General features: G+C 38.7%; 3 protein-coding genes across 4 annotated transcripts in view; 2 read left to right on the forward strand and 1 right to left on the reverse strand.

Annotated features, from left to right (window-relative positions):
* lipf (lipase, gastric) overlaps positions 1–10,138 on the forward strand; it is a 12,242-nt gene extending 2,104 nt beyond the window's left edge. The window contains exons 3-10 of one of the 2 annotated variants that reach the window (XM_060860680.1): positions 3,086–3,203; positions 5,179–5,380; positions 5,835–5,944; positions 6,847–6,983; positions 7,072–7,218; positions 7,328–7,399; positions 9,355–9,423; positions 9,572–10,138. In XM_060860680.1, the coding sequence (XP_060716663.1) occupies positions 3,086–3,203; positions 5,179–5,380; positions 5,835–5,944; positions 6,847–6,983; positions 7,072–7,218; positions 7,328–7,399; positions 9,355–9,423; positions 9,572–9,805 (1,089 nt within the window). In that variant the 3' untranslated portion in view covers positions 9,806–10,138. The remainder of the gene's footprint in view (positions 1–3,085; positions 3,204–5,178; positions 5,381–5,834; positions 5,945–6,846; positions 6,984–7,071; positions 7,219–7,327; positions 7,400–9,354; positions 9,424–9,571) is intronic. The other variant, XM_060860687.1, reaches the window with a different exon arrangement.
* On the reverse strand, positions 10,114–13,689 carry ankrd22 (ankyrin repeat domain 22). Its single transcript, XM_060860700.1, has 6 exons — positions 13,440–13,689; positions 12,442–12,633; positions 12,196–12,303; positions 11,950–12,027; positions 11,769–11,867; positions 10,114–11,017 (listed from the first exon to the last, which is right to left on the reverse strand). Exons 1-6 carry the CDS (start codon positions 13,458–13,460, stop codon positions 10,940–10,942), a joined length of 576 nt encoding a protein of 191 aa, XP_060716683.1. The 5' UTR covers positions 13,461–13,689; the 3' UTR covers positions 10,114–10,939.
* Positions 13,690–15,514: 1,825 nt separating this feature from the next.
* Positions 15,515–25,482, forward strand: stambpl1 (STAM binding protein-like 1). The gene is made up of 11 exons (XM_060860821.1): positions 15,515–15,798; positions 17,965–18,071; positions 18,682–18,899; positions 19,841–19,916; positions 20,535–20,630; positions 20,853–21,165; positions 21,253–21,377; positions 21,809–21,946; positions 22,323–22,435; positions 22,822–22,921; positions 24,173–25,482. Exons 2-11 carry the CDS (start codon positions 17,991–17,993, stop codon positions 24,227–24,229), a joined length of 1,317 nt encoding a protein of 438 aa, XP_060716804.1. The 5' UTR covers positions 15,515–15,798; positions 17,965–17,990; the 3' UTR covers positions 24,230–25,482.
* Positions 25,483–25,693: the final 211 nt, after the last annotated feature.

The raw sequence follows: 25,693 nt of genomic DNA on the forward strand, positions 1-25,693 counted from the left end.
CATTTCTGTCATTTCTGTCGAGTCTTCATGATGGAAGGCTTTGTGTTTTTTTTGGTAACGTAGCTTATTAACAAGACAAAGAGAAAAGAGAGGCTGGTGTGGCAATGACAGTTTGTAGTTGTTATAGCATTATATATAACAGGGAGATTAATAATAGGTAAAAACAGTGAATGTGTGAAACAGGCAAAGTGCCGTTCTGTTAAAACTGCTGGCAAAACCACAATCACTGTTTAAACATTTGCACAGTTAAACAACCAGTTTATAGCAAATCAAGGAACTAAATCAGATAAGTGTATTGGTTTATGTGTAGGTTATGTGTAGGTTTTTTTTTGAAGCACAGAACAGTTGGCTGTATTTTTAGGGCCTGAGCACCGAATGGTGCGAAGCCCTATTGTTTTTGCTCGGGAGTATTATTATTAGGGCCTGAGCACCGAATGGTGCGAAGCCCTATTGTTTTTCCTCGGGAGTATTATGGGTTTATTTATTTATTTATTTATTTATTTACTTACTTGTTTATTTATTTATTTATTTTTCCACACATTGGCCAATTAGGGTCCCTTAACATGCTCGAAAACCCTTGAAATTTGGCACACACGTCAGAGTCGTACGAGTCGTGCTGCCATGGCGAGGCGACAAAGTTATGGCGAATTCAGAGAAACAGGAAGTGTCTAATATCTAAAGCAAAAAATGTCTTATTGGGATGACACGCGGTGTGTATGTTCGGCCAAGGATTCCGATCGCATCGATGTGCCTATTGTGAATACAGGCGCCAGGAAGTGTGTCAGTCACAAAGGTGGATGTTTTTCACAGTTGCATGCAATGAACTTTTAAATACTCCTCCTAGAGCATTCATGCGATTGACACCAAAAGTGGTCAACATGATGCCGAGATGTTGTAGATGATAAATTCCGAAGGGATTTTTGATATCTCGAACGATCTACCCATGGCAATGCGTCAAACTTTACTTTCTTTTTCAGGCATATTTAAGCTCTTGGCATGCACTTTGGGTGCCTTAAAATGCTCGAAAACACCGGAAATTTGGCACAGACGTCAAAGTCATCTGATATTAGGACCGGGCAAAGGCTGGAACATAGTTGGAAAAATAAATATTGGTGCACAGATCGGCCAAACATGTACGCACATGTACGAGAGTTGGTATGTATATAGATCTCATCGACCCGAACAAATTTCATAATCAAACCTATTAGCTCCGCCCAACAGGAAGTCGGCCATTTAGGCGACTAAGTTATGGCGAATTCAGAGAAACAGAAAGTGTCTAATATCTAATTCATGCAATTGAGACCAGACTTGGCCACCATGACTCAGAGATATTGGAGATGCGAAATTGCAAACGGATTTTTGATATCTCAAACACTGTTGCCATGGCATCGTGTCAAAGTTTACTTTTATTTCAGGCATATTTAAGGCTTTTGGCGTGCTTAGATTAACTTGAAATTTGACACATACATCACATTTGTCGGCTGTTAAGTGTGGACAAAAAGGTCAGACAAAGGTGTGTCTCTTAAGTGGCTCACTAGCACCCCCGTTTGTCTAAAATGTGGGGTATCATTTACCTACAGTCCCCAAATGGGTCAGTAACAACATAAAATAGTCCACTGATATTTACCCACTTGATGCACTTGCCCACCGTGCATTGTTTTCTGGGAGGCACCGTATAGCGATAAAAAAATGTGCGAGGGCCCGTCATCGCTGCTTGCAGCTATATTATTTTTTTAGACCTGTTCAAGGTCTTTTTTTTTCTGGCTTTCAGTGTTTGAGAGCTGTTTTTTTCCCCGTTCTCAGCGTTGCCGTTGTTCAAACTCAGAACTAGAAGTGAGCAGAGACAGAGAGAGATAAGCGTAAAGCAGCAGTGGGTTTATCCTAAAGTGGCCTAAAGTAGAGCGTGCAGACTGCAGGCCCCGGGGGGAGTGGGAAATTGCGGTGCCTTTAATTATGCATGAGGAGATTGCACGTCGGCCCTGGAACCAGCAGGCTCACACGATTCCTTTGAAGTTCCTGATTAGAATGCATTTCATATTTATAATGATGGGGGAAGTTGACTACAGACAACAGAATTAAATCTGCTCCCGAAGTGACAAATGGATTAGTTTTCACTGCAGTAGAAATGTATTCTATTTATAGGGATTGTGCCTCATGCCGTTGTGTAATAATGGGCGGAGTGAACTGTTATTATGTGGCAAGAGTAATCATTAAATGGATGCATCACATTTCAAACACACCTAAACATTTGGCTTGAACTATGCTGGCAGTCAAATGTTAATCAAAAGATAGTCAGCCTCACGTTAAGAACATCAGTGAGTGATTTTTTTCTTGTGAGTCACAATACACACAAACACCTACCTTGGGGCAGCGTAGCATGGTCATTCTATCAGCTAGGACAGAACCCTAAGGAAACCCACAGAGACACAGGTAACTTCTGAAACTCCATATAGACAGTAGCATGAGTTCAGGATCTAACCAGGAACCATGTGTTGTAACCAAACTACCCACAATACCACTGTGCCAAATTGGTTTAAACGATATCCTCCGGAATTATAATCTAATCCATTGGAATCACTGTAATTATGCACTTCTCTTGGTCTGACACTTAAATATTGTACATATTGTGAAAATATATGCAGACATCATAATCTATTTGCTATTTATCTATTTTTGGATGTCTCTACATGGTGCACTTCTAGTTTCACCATAGCTGAAACATGTGTATACTGTTGAGACACGGACTCTCAGGCCTTTCACCCACAGAGCTTAGTGTGATTCACATCTATTTATTTATAGTGTATTACAATAAATGACATCACGGTCCAGATTGTTGGGGAAAATCTGTTCGTATCAAAAGATTCATTAAACGATTCGTATCAAAGAATTCTATTTAAAATCATTTGCAGCACTTTGTGTTTGCGTTATAACTTTTTATTTTTGATTATTATTGATTGATTATTTACTGTGTAAATTATGATTAATGCTTGCTGTTGATTTTCCGTTTACATTCACACCGATGTCTGTGTGCTGATGTGCTGCTTGGACTTTGCTCAGATTTATTGGTTGTGTCTGCGTTTGACAGAGTGAGATCATCAGACACTGGGGTTATCCAGCGGAGGAGTTCGAGGTGGTCACTGAGGACGGCTACATCCTGAGCATTAACAGGATCCCACACGGCATCCAGAGTAAATTCCAGGAAGGTGAGATTGTAAAGATTTTTGACATGGTGTGCACTTAAACCCCTTAACTAAACACCCTAGCCTTTGATTTTTTATTTTTTTTTTGCATTGATTTCACTTCAACCCTTCCTGTGTAACAGGGCAGAAGTAATAACGCACTCAAACATGATTTCACACGTACTCAAACTACCTGCATTTAGAAATCATCACACCACCACAGAGCAAAAGAGAAGTGGGTTTAGGATTAGTCAGTTTTTTGTGTGCAGGGGAGGATAACTCATGCTATTATAAAACCATGCTTGAACAGAAGGTGCAACCCACGCGTGACCTTGGTTTTAAGTAACATTTCAGTTTTGTACTTGTGAGCCACAGTTTCATAGACCACCTCTACTCCATATGGATGCTGATTAAATAAATTAAATAGATCTATCAGGTCAGAAATCTTTCATGCTAACCCAGTATAAGCACCCAGTATAATCTTATTCACTGCACCAGGGGAAATAAACAGGAGACACTGTAATAAATGTTTTAATAACTAGCTTTATTATGACATATTTATGATTATACATTTAGTTTTATGATACAAATTGCTCAAGGTCGCATTCACTGTTTTATTTCTGCTTCAACAATTCAGTAAAATATCGCTGGTGGAAATTGTCCTTCCTTTTCATCATTTATATTCTCCATATTTCATTAAAGAGCTCCACGCATATAATATTACCACCAGGGGAAAACTGCTGGCATGGAAAGACCATTTCGGCTGCGATATCAGCCTCTTTTATTTACAGCAACATGAAATGATTTCACTGACACAAATCTGTTAGAAGATTTCAGGCTCTTGAAAGGATCCTCGGCCATGTGCCATGTTTAGGTTTTTTTTTGTTTTTTTTTGACAATGATTTTAGACCTTGAGGCAAGGCTGTGTATTTAAGCTTATAGAAAATAAGTCTAAGTGTGTGTGCTTTGAAGTAATTCATTTATGTTCATGAGCCTTCTGCTAGTTGGTTATGATGGTTAAAATGTCTGTTAACTGCTAATCATAAATTCTGATGTGTGATAAATAAGTAAAAAGCTCCTCAAACAGATTATGTTGGATGATGAGTGTAGTGGTGTCGAGCGTATTAAGCGTGATAAGCTTTAGAGCTCAGCAGCAGCACTGGAGACGCATCTCATTTCCGGCTGTCTCACTTCTCCATGCCACATGGGATAGATAGAGTACAACATGCCTCAGAGGAACACCAGACCAAAACTAAACAATTTCTGGAAGAAAGAAGAGATGTCATTCCGCTTACAAGTTAGGACAAATAAAAAATGACGGAGCTGCCATAGAAAATTCCACTTCCTTAATTACGTCTTAAACACAACTGTAAATTCATTTAGAATTAAAATGTGGTTTGAGTCAACATTTTCACACGACTCTACTTCCCGATTCTATGTATCCGGTGTGGCTAAATCTTGTGCAATCTACGCTTTCACATGAGATTGCTAGTCAGTTATGCAGTAAGAGGTAAACCTCAGTTTCACAGGTTGAGCTGTGACTTTGGGTTATGGGTTATGCGGTGGGGGGATGGAGCACCAAGAATGGCTGCTGTGAAGCAAAACAGTCCTGTCGAGTCGCTGTCTGTGCTTGGGAGAAGACTAGCTTACTTCCTGTTTCTGATGGAGATCAGTGATAAAGCTTTCAAAACGTTCATGTGGAAATGCAGTGGGCAACTGGTGTAAAGCTGGTACACATATTCCCTCTGCTGGCTGGACACAAAATCACTGCTTTGTGAGAGATTTTGGAAATACGTCAATTCCATTTTGTCTGTAGCACAGGCATGAACAATTCATATATAAAATGCAAGGCATCCTGGTGCAAAGAGGGTTAAGGGCCTTGATTAAGGGGCCAACAACTTGGCAGTGCTGAGGTTTAAAACCATGTTCTTCTGTTCAGTAATCCAGACCCTTAATGACTGAGCCAACACCGTTCATTGCATCTCTTTCCTGTTTGTAGCAGAGCCTAAGCCTGTGGTGTTCCTTCAGCATGGGCTCCTGGCTGCAGGAAGTAACTGGGTGACCAACCTTCCCAACACCAGCCTTGGCTTTTTGCTGGCCGATGCTGGGTTTGATGTGTGGATCGGAAACAGCCGTGGGAACACCTGGTCAAGAAAACACGTCAGGTTCAACCCTAACCAAAAAGAGTACTGGCAGTTTAGGTGAGTTTCCAGTTTAATGTCTTTTTTTTCCACACATGTTCATTTAACCTTTTATCCAATGTGATTCCACAACAACAACATCAACAACTGCAGTACAACTGAATATTAAAGATGGAATGATGGAATAATATAAAATCTAATGCACAGGAGAAATAATAAAAGATGAATAGAATAGAATAGAATAGAAAAAGTACAAAAAAGGAGAAATAGAAATATTTTTATATAAGAATTCCATTGTAAAAAATTGAAAAAAAAGAAAACTATAAATACACGAACAGATTTTTTTCAGTTGCATTACGAATTAAAACCAGATGTTTTTTTTAAGCATTTAAATATTAGATATGTGGTCTATTTAATACTGATTCAATAACTAGAGCTGCAACTAAGTAATGCTTCATGTAATCCCATGTTTCACAATTCTTTTTATTTTCTTTATTGTGTGTCTTTACGGCAGCTATGATGAAATGGCGAAGAAGGACCTTCCAGCAGTAATAAACTTCATCACAAAAACCACAGGACAGGAGCAGATTTTCTATGTTGGCCATTCTCAGGGAACCACCATTGGTAATATATTATGATCTCGTCCATTTCAGTGAATCATCCGAGCCTGATGTCTTACAAAGGCAGATGTGGCTCGTGATCTAGTCATTTTTTTTATTGCTTAATTCTGTACTTTGAACCACAAAATGTGTGTGCTTCAGATTGCAGAAACACATGACATTTTTAGGAACTTATTTAGAAATCATTTATTTGTTCAAGATGAGGCCATCCTTAAAAATATTCTTGTTTGCCGTAACCTGACCGACCCTGTCAATTTAGGACGGACTCAATTATTTATTTATTTTTTTGCTTTAAGTCTGAAATTTTTTTTTTACTCTTCAAACAACTAATACAAATTCTATTGTTCGAAAATCTATTGCACGAATCGATTGGACCAACCAACACAAGTTTCAAAAACGAAAATAGGAAATTGATTTTAACGGCCGTCTCTCGGAGCGCGTCCATTTTTTTTTTTTTTGGAACCCGTCACACTGCAACTGCAGCTTCGGACACACAAATGTATATAACAGCAAATAATAAATGTATATAACAGCAAATAATACTTCTGCACAATGTTTCTCTTTTTACAACAGAAATGTGAATGGTGTGTTCGACAGAAGGCACGGGCTGAAGACCCAGTCAGTGACGTCACGATATGCTAATTTGTTTAAATTCGTACCTACGTAATCACCATCACCAAAATTTTACTTTTTCTTTTACATTGAAACTTGAAAAAAAAAAATAGACCTACCTAACGACCCTTTTTTTTTCTGTTACTGCAAACCAAAATATTTTTAAGGATGGCCTGATGGAAGATTCTGAATGAAATCCATAGGGTTTAATGTGTGAAAGTACTAAGAACCAAATATGGAACCAGATGTTATGCCTAATCTTGCACCTGACACGATCTGTTTGTGCCTTTGTAGCTTTTATGGCATTTTCCACAATGCCAGAGCTGGCTAGCAAAATAAAGATGTTTTTTGCCCTGGCCCCTGTAGCCACAGTAGCCTTCACAGAAAGTCCAATGGGCAAACTGAGTATTCTCCCGGAGTTTGTCATCTGGGTGAGTATGAGCATGTACACTATTGTACATCACTGACACACAGCACACCTCTTAAACGATTCAATATATTTCTTTCTTCAATTCTCAGAAATTATTTGGGAGCAAAGACTTTTTACCTCAGAGCGCTCTCATCAAGTTTTTTGCCACCCAATTCTGCAGCAAGAAACCAATCAGCATTTTGTGTGGAAATCTATTTTTCCTTTTGTGTGGTTTTGATGAGAGAAACCTGAACATGGTAAGTCGTTCAGCTGCGAGTCCCCAGTTTTGTAGGCCAAAAAGTGTGAATAAAGATTTTTAATCCTAGTACATAGCCATAGCATTTTCTTTCTCCTTTCTCTCTCCAGACCCGAACACCCGTGTACACGACACACTGTCCAGCTGGAACCTCTGTCCAGAACATGGTGCACTGGTCTCAGGTCAGCACAGATCATGTCATCTCATGTCTATATTCATTTCTATTCTATAACTCAACATCTACATAATACAAAATTTTATAATAAGGAGGAATAGAAATGTACTAATGCTTCTTAAAACACATTTAAAACATTGAGAGTTTCCTCATTAGCTTTAGTAAGATGACAGTATTTGAGACTGAAGTAAGCTAGCTACTTCATCTTCCACTGGATTTGACCAGTTATTTAAAGACTGCCACATTTTTGTGTGTGTGTGTTTAAATCGTCATTTTGACATTAACATTGAGTAATATAACAGAAATGTGTAAAGTATTGGTGTACTAATGCAGGGGTTCCCAAACTTTTCAGACCGCGACCCCCAATATTAGACTGCTGACGACCCACGACCCTCCCCCCCTTTCTCCTCTCTCCTCTCTGTGTTTTCCTCCAACAGCTTGTGAGGATTTGCGCTTTGGTTACAGACCGACAGAGATAAAACAAAAAGGAACACAATCTCTAAGCCAGGCTATTTTATTAACTAATTATGGACAAAAACAAATACATCCCATAACTGTGAAATGCTTACAGACAGAATACGAACAAGCTGCCTGTAACACGCGTACAGCGTTGGCTGGCGCCTTGGAACAATTATAACTTAATGTATAATTGTATTGTAATTGTAAATGTATTCAGAAAAAACTCCTAATGTGATGGATGGGCGCTGTGCGCAGAGCAAAGCAGGTCCACTCTCGGTTCAATTTTGGAGATCGCCACCTGCAGATCATCTTCCAGGTTGACCTGTGTTTATTCTTAATGTAAGTCAGCGCGGAGAATGTCTTTTTGCTTAAATACGTTGAGCCAAATTGCATGAGTACATCCAACGCGGCTTTCGACAACTGTGGATATTCCAGCGCGACAGAAACCCAGAACTCATCCAGCGTCTTGCCGTCAAATGCCGTAATCAGGGTTCGATCAGTTGAAAGTTCTATCAGCGCATCTTCCATATCTGATGCCAGATGATTTGCCGTGGTTACATTGAATGGTGACCTTATCCAGTCATATTGGTCGGGAGCGTCTCCTTCAGGGAAATGAAGTGGTCCAAAAATTGTGATTGACGCCATCACTTAACTGTCGTAATTAATCGGAGCAAACAAAGTTTTATTTCCAGTTTATTTTAATTATCCTAAATTTATACTTGCATTATTACAACCTTTTTTAACATATAAAAATAAAAAAATTAAAAAAAATAAATAAAAATAAATAAAGTTTCTGGAAATTATCTCGCGACCCCCCTGCCCCCCACCCCCACTTTGGGAACTGCTGTACTAATGTAATGGCAGTAGCATTACAATGTTTTCTACATAAATAATAAATCCAATTTGGAGGATAAATACTTTAAGGTTTATATGTTACTTTTAATAAAACCACTAAATGGTTAGCATGTTTATCTGACACCTCCAGGGTTGGGGGTTCGAGTCCCACCTCTGCCTTTTAAGGAGCTTGCATGTTCTCCCTGGCATCAGAGGTTTCCTCTGGGCACTCCGGTTTTCTCCCCCAGTATGAAGACATGCACTGATTAAAATCTTTAAATTGACTGTACTGGGTGATTGGGTGGGTGCGTGAGTCTCTTCATGTGACACTGCCCTGTCTAGGGTGTCCCCCACCTTGTGTCCTGAGTCCCGAGGAATAAACTCCAGGCCCCTGTGACTGTGTAGGAAGTACAGAGCAAGTGCAGCAGTATAGAAAATCGATGGATGGAAAAGCACTTCATTAAGTTATCTGTACTGTAAATTTTCTTGAACGTATTTACACTCAGTCTTCAGTGCTCCTTGAGAATACTCTGTACAATAAATATAGAATTGTTATGCATAATACCCATCAATAAAGCCATGTATTTATCTATAATAAAGATCCCTGGTAGACAAGGATGCATGCATCTATTCTATTATAGATAAACAGTGATAAATGTTTTTCCACAGGCTATAAAGAGTAAGAAACTGATGGCATATGACTACGGAAAAGCTGGAAATATTGCTCATTATAATCAGGTAAGTGAGAGTAAGTAAGTAAATTCACTATTATAAAAGCAAATGTCCAGGTTTCCAGGAACTTAGAAATAGAAATCATTATACAACCACAAAGGTCTGACCACAAAAAGGTCTCTCATAGCTAATTTTGTTAATTGTCTCATGTCAGTCAACCCCTCCATTGTACAACGTGCGAGACATGAAGGTGCCCACAGCACTGTGGTCCGGGGGACACGACACACTGGCAGACCCAAAGGACATGGCTTTGCTGCTCACACAGATCCCCAACCTGGTGTTTCATCGCAACATCCAGCACTGGGAGCACCTGGACTTCATCTGGGGCCTGGATGCCCCACAGGAGATGTACGAGCCGATGATCAAACTGATGAGACAAAACATCTGACCGCCTTTTAGACCTATTTTTAAGCCTTTTTTCCTGAGTTTTAGTTTATAACTCTACAACAACCAGCACTATGCACTCTTACTGATTCCTTAGCAGGGAATAATAGCAAAGACCAGCAAATATTTTTACTTCCTTTTACATTGTTTGTTTTACCTCAGATTTGTCTAACATTCAATTAGTAATCATGCTGTTAACACAAGCTTTGTGAATGTATCCGGGTATTGAGCCAGGTGTTGATAAGACACTACTTTCCCCAGTGTGTTTCACAGGGTACAACTGAGTTTAATATGAAATGAATGGATTTCAGCTTCTAATTATAAAGGAATCTTTTTATTTTGTTTGCATTGAGATTGTATTTAAATTACAATTGCACTGACCAAAGCTTTTTTTCCCAGTCAGATGATCATTTGACTTGCTTTAAAATCAGTAGACTCAAATCCAATAAACATTCATATTCAAATAAAAATGTGGATCACATTCATTTTAGACCTCAACAACTTTAAGGAAAACGATTAACTGGACAACATTAATACTGTTATCTGTTGTAGAATTGCTAGAAAAGAGAGTTGTACTAACATTACTTGTTTGAGAAAGTAAAAATGGCTGTTAGATGTACCTTGTAACTAGTACAAGACAAAAAACCATACAGCTTTTGATGTTTCTAAACATTTATATTTTGAATCTACATACATATATATATATTAATAAATAATGTGTATATATATATATATATGTGTGTGTGTGTGTGTGTGTGTGTGTGCAAAGTGTGGTGTAATCATTTGAACTCACATCGTGCCAGTGTAGACAAAAGTACTGTCAATCCTGACACATTAAACACAAACTATCTGTAACACTAAACAATTTAAACCTGAAGACTACAGTCAGTCTACACAACCTTGTGTAACACTCTACACCTAATACTGTTAACTAGTGAACTAAAATTTCCCTCAAAAGCTAAACAAATACGTATTAAAAAAAAACATGCATAAAAAAGTGTTTAAATGAGAAAATGGTAGTCATGATTTAAAGCTAAGCGTTCTTATGAATGCTGGTTTATTGACCTGTAGACATCTTGAAATTCAAAGCTGATCACTATATCAAAACGATCCATTTGCACTCAAATAGGGAATGATTTCATTTTGATTTTTCCAGCATTACTATAATTTTTTTGAATTTTAGTCTGATTGCAATATCCAGTGGCGTTTCACCATTCTGTAAGAAAAAGACAATCGTAACCATTAGTATAGTCTTTACTCGTACAATGCAGCTCTTACACACACATTATATAAAGTACCTACATTTAAAAAAATGTATGACTGCTGTAAATGTGTTGCCACTGCTATCCTTTTTAAACTCCTTAAAATGACTCAATTAGCGAATCACAATTTATCTGATTATGTATGACACTCCAGAATACTATTTTCCATATGTAAGCAATGGATTAGTTATGCTTTAGGTACATTTTATGTTATTATCCCACAGAATAGTTGAATATGTAATTCTAGATAAGGAGGCAGCGATTTATTTCGGACATTAATCCTGGCTGCAAGGTTTATATTAATGTGCTTTTTTCACAGGGATTTAAACTGCAGATGCTAAACGTCAACAAATGTTTTAAAAATGTTGATATGAAGAAGACTGGTGAGAAAATGACATTTAATAGCTGCTAGAATGGAAGAGAATCACAGCAACATTTTTTAAATGTAAACTGAAAATGTATTACATGTTCTTTAATAAAAAAAATTTTTTAATTAATTAATCATTGGCCAGTGGCTGTGGTATAAGAGAAATAAAACTCTGGTAGGCTGTTATTTGAAAATAATCGCTTCAGGGCACATCACACCACTCCATGATGGATTATTTTTGTATCTTACTCATGTTTTGTTCCTTATTCATTTCTCCACCATTGACAATGAACGAGAGACTGATTACACCAATATTGAGTCATACATAAACAACTTACTTTGTTCTGTATCAAAGTATCTGCCTTTGCCTCCAGTAACAGTGGAACGAGTTTGTGACTTTTACACTGGCAAGTATAGTGAAGTGCAGTGTTGCCTTTCTGTTAAAGAAACATGCATGAATAACACAGAAAACAATATCTACTAATATCAAGTAGTGGTGAAATATTTTGCATTACTCACATAGTCGACAGCATTAATGTCTGCTTTACTGTTTATCATCATCTCCAGCAGCCGCACATGCTCCATCTGTTTCGTTTTCTGTTAAAAGTAGTAAAACCAGTTATCTGCTTTATCTTGATGAAAACGTGTACTATCGTATCTGATGTACAAGTAAAGCGTGCTGTTCTACCATAATACATTTTCAAAATTCTCAAGCAGTTTCATGTGTAGATTTATGACACTACTAGCAGTAAAAGTATACTGTACCAATATAAGGTATCCAATCAATAGGACGGGCATGAGAATAACAATCATGAGGTAATCCAAGAAGGAAAATGTCTTTTTTGCAGCATAGTGCAGGCAAGTCCTTTGTTTCTATAGACAGAAAAATGTCATTATTCCACACAAACGCATTCACACAATTTAAAATATTCACACAACACTTAAAATAAAATTTGCAAACAACACTACATGGGTTACTACATAAGGTTGAGAATCTACACCATTTAATACCTTGTTTCTTACAGATACATCTGCTTCGTGTTCTAAAAGGTATTTGGCGATGTTGACATTTCCACCCTTACAAGCAGCTATAAGTGGTGTGTCTCCGAATAATTCATCCTGAATATTTAAATTCTTGGCATCAGCCTTGAGCAGTTTGTACACCTGGTGGAGGTCACCATTGTAAGCTGCTTGGCAAATAGGCTAAAGAAATAAAAGAGGACAAATCCACGTGAATTTGTGCTGTTAGATCCTACAAAAAAACAGACAAAAAAGCAAAACAAAAAAAAACAACACCCAAATCTACAGAACATTTATCAAATGAAAAACTGTTACAGTCAAACACACGCTACAGTTATATGCAGTATAACACAGTCATGCAGTACAGTCTACAGTCTAATACACAACAATATATAAAACAATTCCCACACAAACCTTGAAACCTTTGTCAGGTCAAACAACAATTAGTAAGGTCAATAACTCGATACAATACAGGCCAATAAATAAGGTCAACTTAATTCAAATGTCTGTTTTAATAATAATAATAATAATAATAATAATAAATATATACACACATAATTAGTAAAATATATATATTATAAAAATAATAATAATTTTGTTCTGTGATTGGAAATTTTAGGAATAAAAAAAAATAATCCATGGGTCCATCCCATTAAACAGCCCATATATTATGACACACATAGAGACAATATGTCTGATATTTGAAAAGTAATTCAACACCTTGTTTATTACAGAATTAAGTTAAGAACCCCAGGTATAAGAGTTAGAAGAGATGTGTATGTGAAAGGACATTAAATACACGCTTCAGGTGACCTTCAGTAAACAAAATAAAGTAGCTTTCACACCAGTTGTACAGCTGGAGCACTAACTTCAAACACCTTCACAAGGTCATTAAAAAGTCAGAGGTTTAAAATAAGATTTCTTAGACATATATATAACCCATTTATCAAAACAAGCCCAAGGATAAGTACAGCTTAATATTTACACACCTCTGAATACAGGATCCCCATAACGCTGTCTCTGTCTCAGTCACGTGTCATGTGTAGGAAAGTCCCTCTAGATGAATGGTGGTGTCTCCTGTGGATCTGTGGGAAATTAGTACAGCTGTGTATTTTCTTTGTTAATTAATGAAGACCCTGAGACTGATCAAGCTCTTATCAGAACATGGAATATAACATTAGACACGTGAAGGATGTGACTCCCACCACACCCCACAAGGCACTGGATGTTGTAACACCCGGAAGTTATTAGCTTCGTCACGACACACAGGTGTGAACAGGTGTGAACAGGTGTAGGTAACATATACAGGTAGAAACAATTCACAATTTAGTAAATGTATAAAATATTAGGTTTTCTTAATGTCTATCTAGTGATTCTTTTATGAAGATTTCCAACCTCGTCTAGTGTTAATTGCTCATTTATTATTTATTTCGTTTTAAACTGATCGTTAATGAACGTATTTATGAACATGTAGGATTGCCTGCCATCTAGCGAGTGCATTAAGACATGATCTGTGTGTGAAATCTGTTGGTATTAAATATGGCCTAAATAGCTAGACAAATTTAAAACAGCACCAGAAACGTGTTAGGCCTGATATAAAATGGTTAGAAAGTGTTTCAGGTTTATTAAAACATCATTACATTACACTACAGACACATGCATTAAATAAGATGTTTTGTGCATTCAGGAGAACACTCAGTCAACATGAGAAAGTCAAATAAATTTTCAGTATAATGATCATATAAAATATAAATAGTGTGAATGTGTGTTTTTTATTCTACTGGCTGGCGGTAGTAGTATGGAATGCCACTGTTGCCAAAACCCCAACAATAAACTACCCAGAAAATCTTAGATCAGCAGTTATATGAATATTCAAACCAGCCCATCTGGCACCAGTAATCCTGCCACAGTCAATGTCACTGAGATAACATTTTCCCCATTCCGATAGTTAAACATTACCCGAGGCTTCTGGTCTGTATTTATGCAGTTTTATGCACTGCAATGTAAAGCTGCCACATGACTGGCTGATTAGATAATTGCATGAATGTGAAGGTGAACAGGAACCTTATAAAGTGATCAGTGAGTCAGTGTATTTTATATGTATATTACTGTGCCATTTTTAGTATTTAACTTGTGTTTTTGCCCCCTTGTAGTCTGTTTGTCCAGCGCGCACACGCACACACACACACACACACACAATCCCTCCTGCCACAGCAAACATATGTTTATATTGTTGATAAATTATTATCTAGCTTACTGAATTTAAAACTTGATTTAACTGATCAATAAACATTTGAGATTTTCTAATCAGCCGACTGATGTGTTATTTTCTTAATACTTTGATGTCTCACAACGTGCTCAAACCTTACTTACTGCTTCTAAACCTTGCTTTAAACCCAGAGTAGAAGAATGTTTTACAACTGTAATTTAGAAGTGGGGACAGCACCATTTTTTACTCAGGGCTAGTAACCACATTTTCTCTCACTGATGCAGAAGCACAAGACAAGTCATTACATTTACAGCATTTGGCAGACACCCTTATGCAGAGTGACTTATATTTTATACAACTGAGCAATAGAGGGTTAAGGGCCTTGCTCAGGGGCCCTGCAGTGGCAGCTTCGTGGACCTGGGATTTGAACTCACATCCATCTGCTTGACATTCCAATACCATAACCACTCAGCTACCACATCCCCTCCTCATCATTTAACCCAGTGATACGCTGTATTTATCCAATCATGGATGCTGACGCTGCAAATGTGCAAATTAGAACGTTAACCCAGGATTTAAAAATGTTCATAGTGTGAAATGTCAGATAATTGTTAACCCCAGAAAACCAAGATAACACACGATTCCAGATTTTAGTCCTTTTTTTTGCGTATGTGACACTGTTTTAATGTCCTTTCTGCCAGTACTTGCCATCTGACAAACATGGTCTACCAGATTGTACCCTTAAACGCTCCATTTAGTCACATGATGCTGGGGCGTTTTCTGAACGCTTGGCACGTATGGCTTTCCATACAGCAGGACATAGATTCGTGTCATTTGCTCACTCCACCCACGTTATGTGTCAAAGCGCCGCTGGGCTGCTGACGCGTTCATATGCAGTCGCTTATGTTCTAGAGCAGGATGTGTCGTTGAAGAGCGAGTTTCAGGCATAGCTGCCGTGTTCCTCGTGTGTCCTTTTGGCGGAGAGAATACGTGCTCTGTTTATGAAGTGCAGAGGTGAAAAGAATCCCGGCTTGTGTCACGTGAACATTTCAGTGAGTCGACTCTTGTGTTGTGTAAGCACGTGCTGCATGTGAGGAGGACAGGAGCGCGAGCATGGGACAACAGCAGCCCACTTACTGGTAAACATCATTTACTCTTTTTATATCATCGGAATCTATTGTCCTGATCGATCCGTGGATCTCTGATTCGTGCTTTTTTCTCCAGGTTAATGGTATTCTGTATTTCAGACCATCAGATTGCTAATTGCTCAGATTTTGCAATAACTCCTTGTTCAGGAATAAGTCCTAGTCAGAGGTCTGTTTATGCCTCACATTATCACCAAATGTGTGGAAGTTTCACGTTGGTGCTTTTTAGTGTAGATTATGTTCATCAGTGAAACGCATCCATCACACTGCACCTGATCAGATCATGTTAGCAGTGAGATGGTGACTGTGTGCACTCTTCCCAAGCAAAAGTAAACCCCTTTTTTTTTTTTTTTTTTTTTGTAAATTCTGAAAGGTTTGATGGAATAAAAATAAATCTGAGTGTTTCCTGACCACAAAAAAAAAAAAAAAAAAGCCTTAACTACTGCAGGCTGGTATGTGGAATGTTTGGAGTACTGAATATGTTGGTTGCAGAGAAATCCAGAATGTACTGAAGCTTTATGAATACAGATGATTGAAAATGCCTTTTCCACGTGAGTTTACAGTGTGGGAGGTGGTTTTGTTTAGTCAGCACTAAAGGTATGTTGTACAACCACTTATTGCTCACTCACTTTGACATTGTTTCTATTCTGTCTGACTTTTTTTTCCACAAACTCAAAGGCAGTCAGAAATCCGAATGGGTGACAAATTTTGTCTCTAAATGAGATGAGCTTGTGAATTTTGCAATCCGTAAGACACCTTGTATAAGCCAGTTGGGATGTGGTAGCCTAGTGCTTAAGGTGTTGGGCTACCAATCGGAAGGTTGTGAGTTTGATTCCTACGTACACCAAGCTGCCACTGCTGGGCCCCTGTGCAAGGCCCTTAACTCTCAATTGTATAAAAATGAGAAAATGTTAGTCGCTCTGGATAAGGGCGTCTTCTAAATGCTGTAAATGTAAATGTTGTATGGCCTACAGTACATTGACGGTAATAATAGAAATCAGTGTTAAGGTAAATATTGGCTTTCTCAATGTATATATTTCCTTTTTTTTGCCTTAAATGGACTATATGATCTTGTATTGTGTTGTATTTACCCGAATTACATCACTGTGTTCCTGACTGTTTGTATCTGTCTATAGTATTTTCACACATGCAGCACAAATTCGATTGTTTAACAAGAATTTGGATCCCTTTTAAAAAAATTTTGTGAGCATTAGTTTATCTGAAGCTGGTGGCGCTTCGCATTACACACTTATCTGCAAATGGACTGACCCGGTTTTTCATTTTACTACTCATCCATGCACATGATTTATATAATTTATGTTGTTGGAAAATCTGACAAATCAGATGTGTGAGGTGCTGGATTTGATTTTGCTAAATTGCATGTATACATCTCCTTTACACCAGGTTTTTATTCTTACTCCACATCTATTTCATGTTGCCATGGCATCATCAACCTGAGTGCGACTGTGTTCGGTAACAAACCGTTCTGCTGCATCTATCATAAATTCAAAAGTGATGATGGACGAGTAAAAAGGCCTCATAGAAAAGAAGCTAAGGTTTGCTGAGTTTATGTGCTTTGTACGAAAGCCCACCAAGTCTCTTTTTTGTGTTCAACAACTGATATTCATGACTCACCATATTTTTTCTGCATGGTTACAAGCTGTCATAGCAACTGTAGCACAGTTTCTCCTCTGAATAGAAGTGTGCATAGCGGTTTTGGACCAGAACTCGCTGTGTTTTAGTGAATAATATAATTAATAATCTCTCTAAGGATGTTGGTGCGCCCCCACATAACCACGTAACCCTGTAAATGAATTAAGGAATACTGTCTGAAGCAGAGGTGTCAAACAGAGGTGTAAATGAGTTGAATCAGAAGGTAAAGTGAGCTATAATACTAACCATTGCAGTGCCGTGGATATTGAGACTGGAGCACGACATACCTGATCTGAAAAGAAGAAAAAAAACTGTTAGAAGCTTCAGTATGAAGGTTGGTGTTAGTTTGAGTAATGGAAGGTGGAGTCAGAAGGTAAAGAGAAAGGTCTGCATTTAGCAGGCTTTTATGGCCTTTTAGGAGGCTGTATCGACCCAGTGGCCTTGCAGCAGAGGCTCATGAGGCCATGATGTCAGAGCTGACACGTGCATTTTTGCTTTGTTCCACAGTGAGGAATCATCTTGGGAGATGACAGATGGAGACATCAGGAGGATCAGAGCCTGCCAGCCTGCATCCTAAATACACCATGGAGGAAGAGTTCAGCCTCAGCTCACTGGTGAGTGATGGGGGATGGAGTTGGGGTGGGATGGTTAATGGGTCAGTTTTCTGAGTGCTGGGGAAAAGTGTGAGGGGGCAGAAGGGCTGGAGTGTGTCTCTGACTCATCCATTAGCATGCTCAGAGCAGCTGCGCTGTCATTCACATCCTTCCATCCTGAAGTGGGGGGGAGTGGGGAAGGAAGGAACGGATGCAAGTCCCCTTTACACTTTGCTTCCTTTCTTCATGAATAGATGATTAAGACAAAGAGAGGGTCTTCATCATTTGGTTCAGTAAATAAATGTGCCCTCTTAACTCTTTCCCCTCATTGAATAACAACTGTGGAGATTTTCGTAGAGCTTAATTTACGTTCAGCATTGTTGTTCATTGTTGTGTATAGAAGTGAAATTGGTGGTCAGTTCAAGCAAGAACTGCAGGTTGAGCCAGTCTTCATGCTTTCCATGTATGTGTGTTAGCTTGGAAGCCGAGGACCACTGCTTGTGCCTTCCGGTCTGTCTAATTTCTGAAGGAGCACTGAGAACGGACAACAAACAGAGCTTATCTGTGTGTGTGTGTGTGTTTGTGTTTGTGTGTTCTCCTGTGGTGATTCAGCTCTGTTCTTTATTTGCAGGAGAAGCTGGCAGCTGAGCCGGACTATACGGATGTAACGCTGCCAGCAGTGGAGCGCGTGCGAGCGCTCAGTAAGATGGGCTACAACATTGAGATCAGTGAGGACATTGCGCCACGCCGCTATTTTCGCTCAGGGGTAGAGATGGAGCGCATGGCTGCCGTCTACCTGGAGGAGGGCAGTCTAGAAAACGCTTTCGTCCTCTACAACAAGTTTATCACGTACTTATCAATTACTGTACAGCTTTCACGCCTTTTCCACTAGAGTAGAGGATAACTGTGGTACAATTCACTAGGGCCAAGTATTAATAAAGCACACTTAATGAATAAGACAGAGATTGGATGTGATACAGACTTGGAGGAAGGATATCTTAAGGCAGCTGTAAGCTTCATTGATTTTTACAAGAACATTCTGTGTGAAATCTTCTGTTATATTCACTAATTGTGATGCAACGATCCATTTGCAGTCAACACGAAGTCAACACTTTTTTTAAGCCAAAGAATACCTTTTTTGTAGAAATTAACTGCATTATTGTAATGAAAATAACCCACGTTTTAGAAAAAAGGTGACATTTCTAACAACAGATTTTCTTAAGTTTACTCCAGCTAGCTTATTCTCTTTGCTTCTCGGTTGCCAAGCAATTGCTCATGATTTTTTTTTTAGTCATAAATCTCCCAGTGTCCTTTTGATCTAGATGTGAAATTTGTGAAAGATTCAGTCTTTTTGAGCGAGTTGCGCAGTTGAATGAATTGGTATCAGTATCGGTCACTAATTTTTGTTAATATTAAAAGGCAAATCTGATATGGAAACCAAAGCGCTGCATTTCTACTGTATGCACATCAGCAACCGACCTCATGTTCGACCTTATGCTGCCTTAGCATACATACGCACTGTATGTAAATTCTCCATCTGTATATCTTCTTCACTTTCAGTACTAGTGCAAGCAACACAAAATGTTAGGCTGGCCTAATGCCTATTAGAAGGACAAGCTACACAGCATTGACCAGTCATAAACAGTCACTTCTTTCTATTTATAACCGCTTATAAATGGAAATGACATTTGAAATAACTGTATATCTCGAAAGCATAGTCTTCTATAATACAATCACTGCTTTTAATGTACAGCGCTTTATGTTGACTGCTGCCTGTTGTCACTCTGCAGTTTATTTGTGGAGAAACTCCCCAGTCATCGAGACTATCAGCAGTGCAACGTCCCCGAGAAACAAGTCATAATGAAGGTAAGCCCCTGGCAGCCTGCACGGGGTGATGGAGCCCAGTGGCTCTGAGCCCGCTCTAAATCTTATTAGCTTTATGCTTCATTAACACAGACACTAACACACTCGCTCCCACTGAGACATCGCAGAAAACGGTTCAGTGTACTACTGTTGTTGCGTAGGCAGTTCAGTCTAGAAATGCAGACTCACTGTGTGGTGTATGTCAGGTCAAAATCTTTTTTTGGGCAAATGGAGTAGATCTGTTTGATTGCAGATAGAAAATCTGTCACTTCCGCTTACTTATTGTTTTTTTTTCTCTTTAGTTTATTCCAGGTTTGTGACTCTTCATGTAACTGCGCATTCTGTTGTCGAAGTGAGAGAGTAGATAAACCCCCAAGTCCTGTTGTTTGAGCACTAACTAATGTGATGTGTCTTAGGGTGTTGGGGCAGAAATATAATACATCTACGCTTTTTAGGACAGCTGAGCCATCGACCCTTTAAACAGTGGGCAGATATTCCACCTTGGAAACCTTACAATCTACAGATTGTTAAGAATCTCTCAGATGACTTATCAAGCTGCTCGAAAACTTCATCGCAGTATCACTTAATATATTGTCAATTTCACAAATGATCTTTTTGTAGAAATTGCAAGAAGTTGCTTTTCCACGCAAGGATCAACTGAAGAAACTCCTCCATGAAAAATACAGCAAAGAGTACAGTGAATATATGAAGAGGCAGGTAAGCTCAAGGTGCACTTGCACTGATTAAACTCACACTACTCTCAGCTCTTTGTGGCTTTGAGCTGTTTGATCTCCATGTTGTAATCTAAGCTTCCCTAGGTTTTACACACAGTAGAGATGCTATTAAAGTAAGCAGAGCTAGAACTGACACTGTCCTTGTGTTTCTGTTCATTTTTTTGCCTTGAATTTAAAGTCAATTTTTGTTTGTGTATTTTTTTAGAGCCAGGCTGTGCTTCCTGTAGCTGTGTGTCGAGATCAGTTACAGAGGCTGTCTTTGCTGGAGGAAGAGAAACAGCGCGTGGCACAGTTGAAAAAGATGCAGCTGGAGTCAGAGCAGTTCCGCTTCTTCGAAGAGCAGCTGCGGCGTCAGGAGCAGGCCAACCGTAAACAGGATGCTTTCCCTAAAGAACTTGAACAAACGGATGGTTCGTGCCTGTCACAGACTCCAAAATACCACACAAACCTTGACCCCAACCGCAACAAACAAGCTGCACCTCTCCCCAAACCTGCAGCCACGTTAGCTGCAGTGCAGAGTGAGTCAGAAAGAGAGAATGCTTTCTGTCTGCATCTGGATATTTGTGTAATCAGTATGTATGAATTCAATGTGTGTGTGTGTCCAGATCAGCAAGTGGAAGGCCTGAGGCGCGTTCTAATTCCTCGAGACCTGACATACAGGTTCCTGCTGCTGGCTGACCGTAACACCGCCAGAGGCATTGAGACATGTGGCGTGCTCTGTGGGAAATTGGTATTTAATTCCCTTCATTTTTATTTGTCAGCACTTTTAACAATTGACGTTGTCACTCAGCAGCTATACAGAACAAAGAAGGTTATGTTCTTTGTGTTCACTTTACACTCTTTAGGTTTCTATTTCATGTTCAAAGGTGTGAGCATATAAGATGCAGTTCCAGTTTGTAAAAGAGGTCATTTGGTCATGGTTTTTGTTCAGTGGTTCACCATTTGTATGTCCTTTCATAAAAGAGTGGCTTTGTTTTGTATAGCATTACTGAAACTTGGGTGTGAGTGTATTCACAACTTACTCACTTCTCACATAATGCTATTGTAAACATTTGATAAAAAGGCTGCACTTTGGCTTTGTGTGCTTAGTTAGCTAAAATGGCATCACAATGAACAGAATGAGGAAAAATACTCTCTTTTGTTTTTTGTTCTAAACCCCAGACTCACAACGAGTTCGTGCTCACCCATGTGATTGTGCCCAAACAGTCATCTGGGCCAGACTACTGTGACATGGAGAATGTGGAGGAGCTTTTCAGTTATCAGGACCATCATAACCTACTGACTCTTGGCTGGATCCATGTAGGATACTTTCTGCCTTTCCATCAAATTGCCTTCTTTGTCTCATTTTTTTTTTAAAATTAATACAGCCTTATTGTAGTGGCAGAGAAAACATAATACTGATTTGAAAGATGAGTGTTTTCTCAAAACATAATGGGATGTTAGTGAAAAGCAGAGAGGTTTATTCAGAATAACCCTGTTGAGTTTCTCCTATTACCGGCTGGATCAAATATAATGGTGCTTCAGGCAGAGGGTCACCATGGTAACATCCCTAATCATTTTACCGAGTTATTCTCAGTACCTGTCAAGTCACCTAGTGACCGTGTGAGAAGGTAAAGATGTTGGTTATTAATATTTGTGTGTGTGTGTTTGTGTGTTTATACATGCATGCCGGCAGACACATCCCACACAGACAGCTTTTCTCTCTAGTGTGGATCTTCACACACACAGCTCCTATCAACTGATGCTGCCCGAGGCCATTGCCATTGTCTGCTCACCCAAGCATAACGAGTGAGTATAATCATACACTGTCCTCGCCATCTCATAGCTGCCATGCCGGGATCATGACCAGGATATTTTTTTAGAATGGCACCACTCATTATGAATAAACAAAGCCTCAATTATATTTTCATTTTAGAACAAATTGCAGAGCATTTAATCTAAAACCTTGTAAATCCATTTTCTCTCTCTCCTTTTGTTCCCCTGCTTTCACTCTCGTTCCTTCTTTCTTTTTTAACCTACCTCTCTCTGCTGCTCTCTCTCTCTCTCTCTTTGTCTGTCTGTCTGTCTTGTCTGTCTGTCTGTCTCTCTTTGTTTCTCTGTCTGTCTGTCTTGTCTGTCTCGCTGTCTGTCTTGTCCATCTGTCTCCCTCTGTTTTGCTGTCTGACTGTTCGCAGTACCGGCGTGTTCCGCCTCACCGCTGCTGGCATGAGCGAGGTGGCTGGCTGCAGACTTAAAGGTTTTCACCCTCACAGGAAAGACCCCCCTCTCTTCACCGTAAGACACTCAGCTACACTTTTTCTGATTAATTAACAGCAACAGATGTTTGCTTCTAAGGATTGAATGCACATGAATTTAAAACATGTCGATTAGCTAAAATTAACTGTAGCCTTATACATAGCTAACCAGTTTGTGTAATGAATAGCTAATAGCTGGATAGTTAATAGAATCTTCTATTCTGCTAGACCCCTTTCACTAGCTAGCATCATTCTTGGCATTTTCAGTACATTTTGCTAAGACCAACATAACTGCTTTAAATTTTGGAAAGGCAACAAGCACTATATAGCTTGGCACTAGCTAGCGAAACCTAGTAGTGTAGATTAGCTAAAAAAACCAGTCCTTGTTAGCTATCATTACTGCAGTATAATGTTACAGCCTTCTTCACTGTAAGATCCTCATATGTACTTGTGCCGATTAAATACCAAAAGCATAGGTGTCGTTTTAACATTTCAAACTCTAGAACTGAATGGTTATGGATTAAACACACACAAGTGGAATGCTGAGCTCAGTTTTCCGGTTTTCTACCTCTTTGTCTCTGTTACTACAAATTCAATGCCATCTTAGTAAATTAGACCATTACACAGTTACTGTTTTTTGACTAGCATTTTTAATTAAAGTAATTAGCTAGCTATCATTTCTGCTAATGTTTACATTGATTGAGCTTTTTAGAAAACAAATTGTCAGTATAATTTGTTTGACTTTTTGGAATCATGTTACAACTGTTGAGAAGATCGAGAAAATAAATGATCACAATGCAGCCAAGCACTATCTAGAAGCTAGCTATACTTTTAGTCTAGCTAGACTGTCTATGCTAAAAAAAACTAAATTCTGTCTGTTAGCTAATGGTATTGTAGTGTGATGTTATGGTCTCCCCATAATACACAGCTGATTTGTCAGCCAGTGGACCTAATTTTTATTTTTTTATTGCTGTTTCCCTTTTTATTTTTTCCTGGTATAAGTGGAGCCTGACAATAGTACCGTCAATCAAACGAGTGCCTTTTTGAGAGGTGTTAACAGCTAGTTTGTGATCGATGTCCCCTGTGGTGCTAATATAAATGTCATATAACTAAAAACACTGTTAGGGACAGTGCAGCACTCCTGAGATATCCTAATCATGCAGACCCAATTTCTACATGTGTTAAAGTTAAATAACATCTTTGCTCCTTAAATCTGACACTGTAAGTGAGAATGAAAAACTCAATGCTCTTCTTTTAAAAGAAGTGAAAATCGAATGTGTGTAATTCACAGATCTGTAAGCACGTGGTTGTGAAGGACGCCAAAACGTCAGTGCTGGACCTCAGGTAACAGAAGAAGGAAGGACATGCTTCAGTAGAAGCTACAGACCCAGGAGTTTTATTTTCATCACCGGCTGCTTGAAGGCTTTTTTGTATTTATTTATTTCTTAAACAAAAAAGTACTGTGAAGTGGATTCTGTGTTGCACAGGTTGCTGTTGGCTTCTTGTAATGAAGCTGTAAAGCATTTAAGTGTTGTTTTTTCCCCTCTGTCTCTGATTTGTTATAGAATTTTTAACAGCTTGCTTTAGCATTTGTGCCTGTTTGTTCAGAAGCAATCTTTATGGACAGGTTTGTGATCTGATCTGATCTCTTGTCAGGTTTCATATTATGGTGTGTCCTGAAGGTGGCATCGTTTAGCTATTAATGCCACAACCAAAATGTGAACTTTTTACCAGGATGCAAAGTTCTTTTTAGACAGTTGCCTTATGTAAAGTGATGTGATTCCAATTTTTTTTAAATTATTATTTCTTGCTATTTACTCAGATACTTTCTACCCAATATGTATTTGCAACGTTTGTATCTTGTCATTTATGACGATTCAAATTGTTACAGCTCCGGTGTTTAGTCAAGGGAACTCAAATTATAATCAGTATGTATTTTATATTATTGAGTTAAAGACAAAACAACCTTTTCCTGCTAGAGAACTTCTGGTCAGCGAAGGTGATGTTTGACTTGAAGGAGTGGCAGGTTTTAGGTTACTGACGCAATTTTATAATGTTGACTTATTTGGCATTAGTCTAGGTGCTCAGCAGTTACAATAAACAGTAAAGCTGAACAGCATAAATATATCCCCAGTTCCTCAGTTTTGCCTCACTTTCTCCTTAACCAAAGGACCTACAGTAAAATAAGCAAAGAAGCCTAATACGCCTTATTGGAGGAGCTACTGCTAGAACTAGAGGCTTGATAGAACCAGTGATCTCAGGTATCATCCTCTCATGCTAACATGCTAACTTAAATCAATCAGTGGCTCCTTCTCTGTTTTGCGACTTTCCGTTCCACAGTGGTACAGCAGAAAATAACTTTGCAAGTTTCAGTCTCCTCTTCGATGGTGAGTGAGTCAACATATTGTGGATTTTGTGTGTGCTGTGGCATTGTATTTTTTCCCCCTTTTTTTTAGGGCTTTATATGGGGTTTCATAGTTCCTCTTAAACCTTTAGTGCTGTTTTTGCAACAGGAACTTGTGGGCAATATGATGCAGTGACTGTACAATGTTTCCCCCCACTGCCATTTTTTTTAAATAAAAGAAGGAAAAAATGAGCGTATGAGGGTATCGATGGTATCATTTTTAAATCATACTAATCTCATTTTTAATAAAGCCTAATGTAATTATTCAGAATGAAGGCAGAAATCTCAAATCTGGGACATGATAGAAAGAAATTGTGTAATGATTATTTTAATGAAGGTGCTGCTATTCTGTTTATGACCTAAATAATTTGTTACCCTTTTGGAGTTTGTGTGGGCTGTTGGCATTTG

The sequence above is a fragment of the Tachysurus vachellii genome, chromosome 2 (genome assembly GCF_030014155.1).
Source record: "Tachysurus vachellii isolate PV-2020 chromosome 2, HZAU_Pvac_v1, whole genome shotgun sequence".
NCBI lineage: Eukaryota > Metazoa > Chordata > Actinopteri > Siluriformes > Bagridae > Tachysurus > Tachysurus vachellii.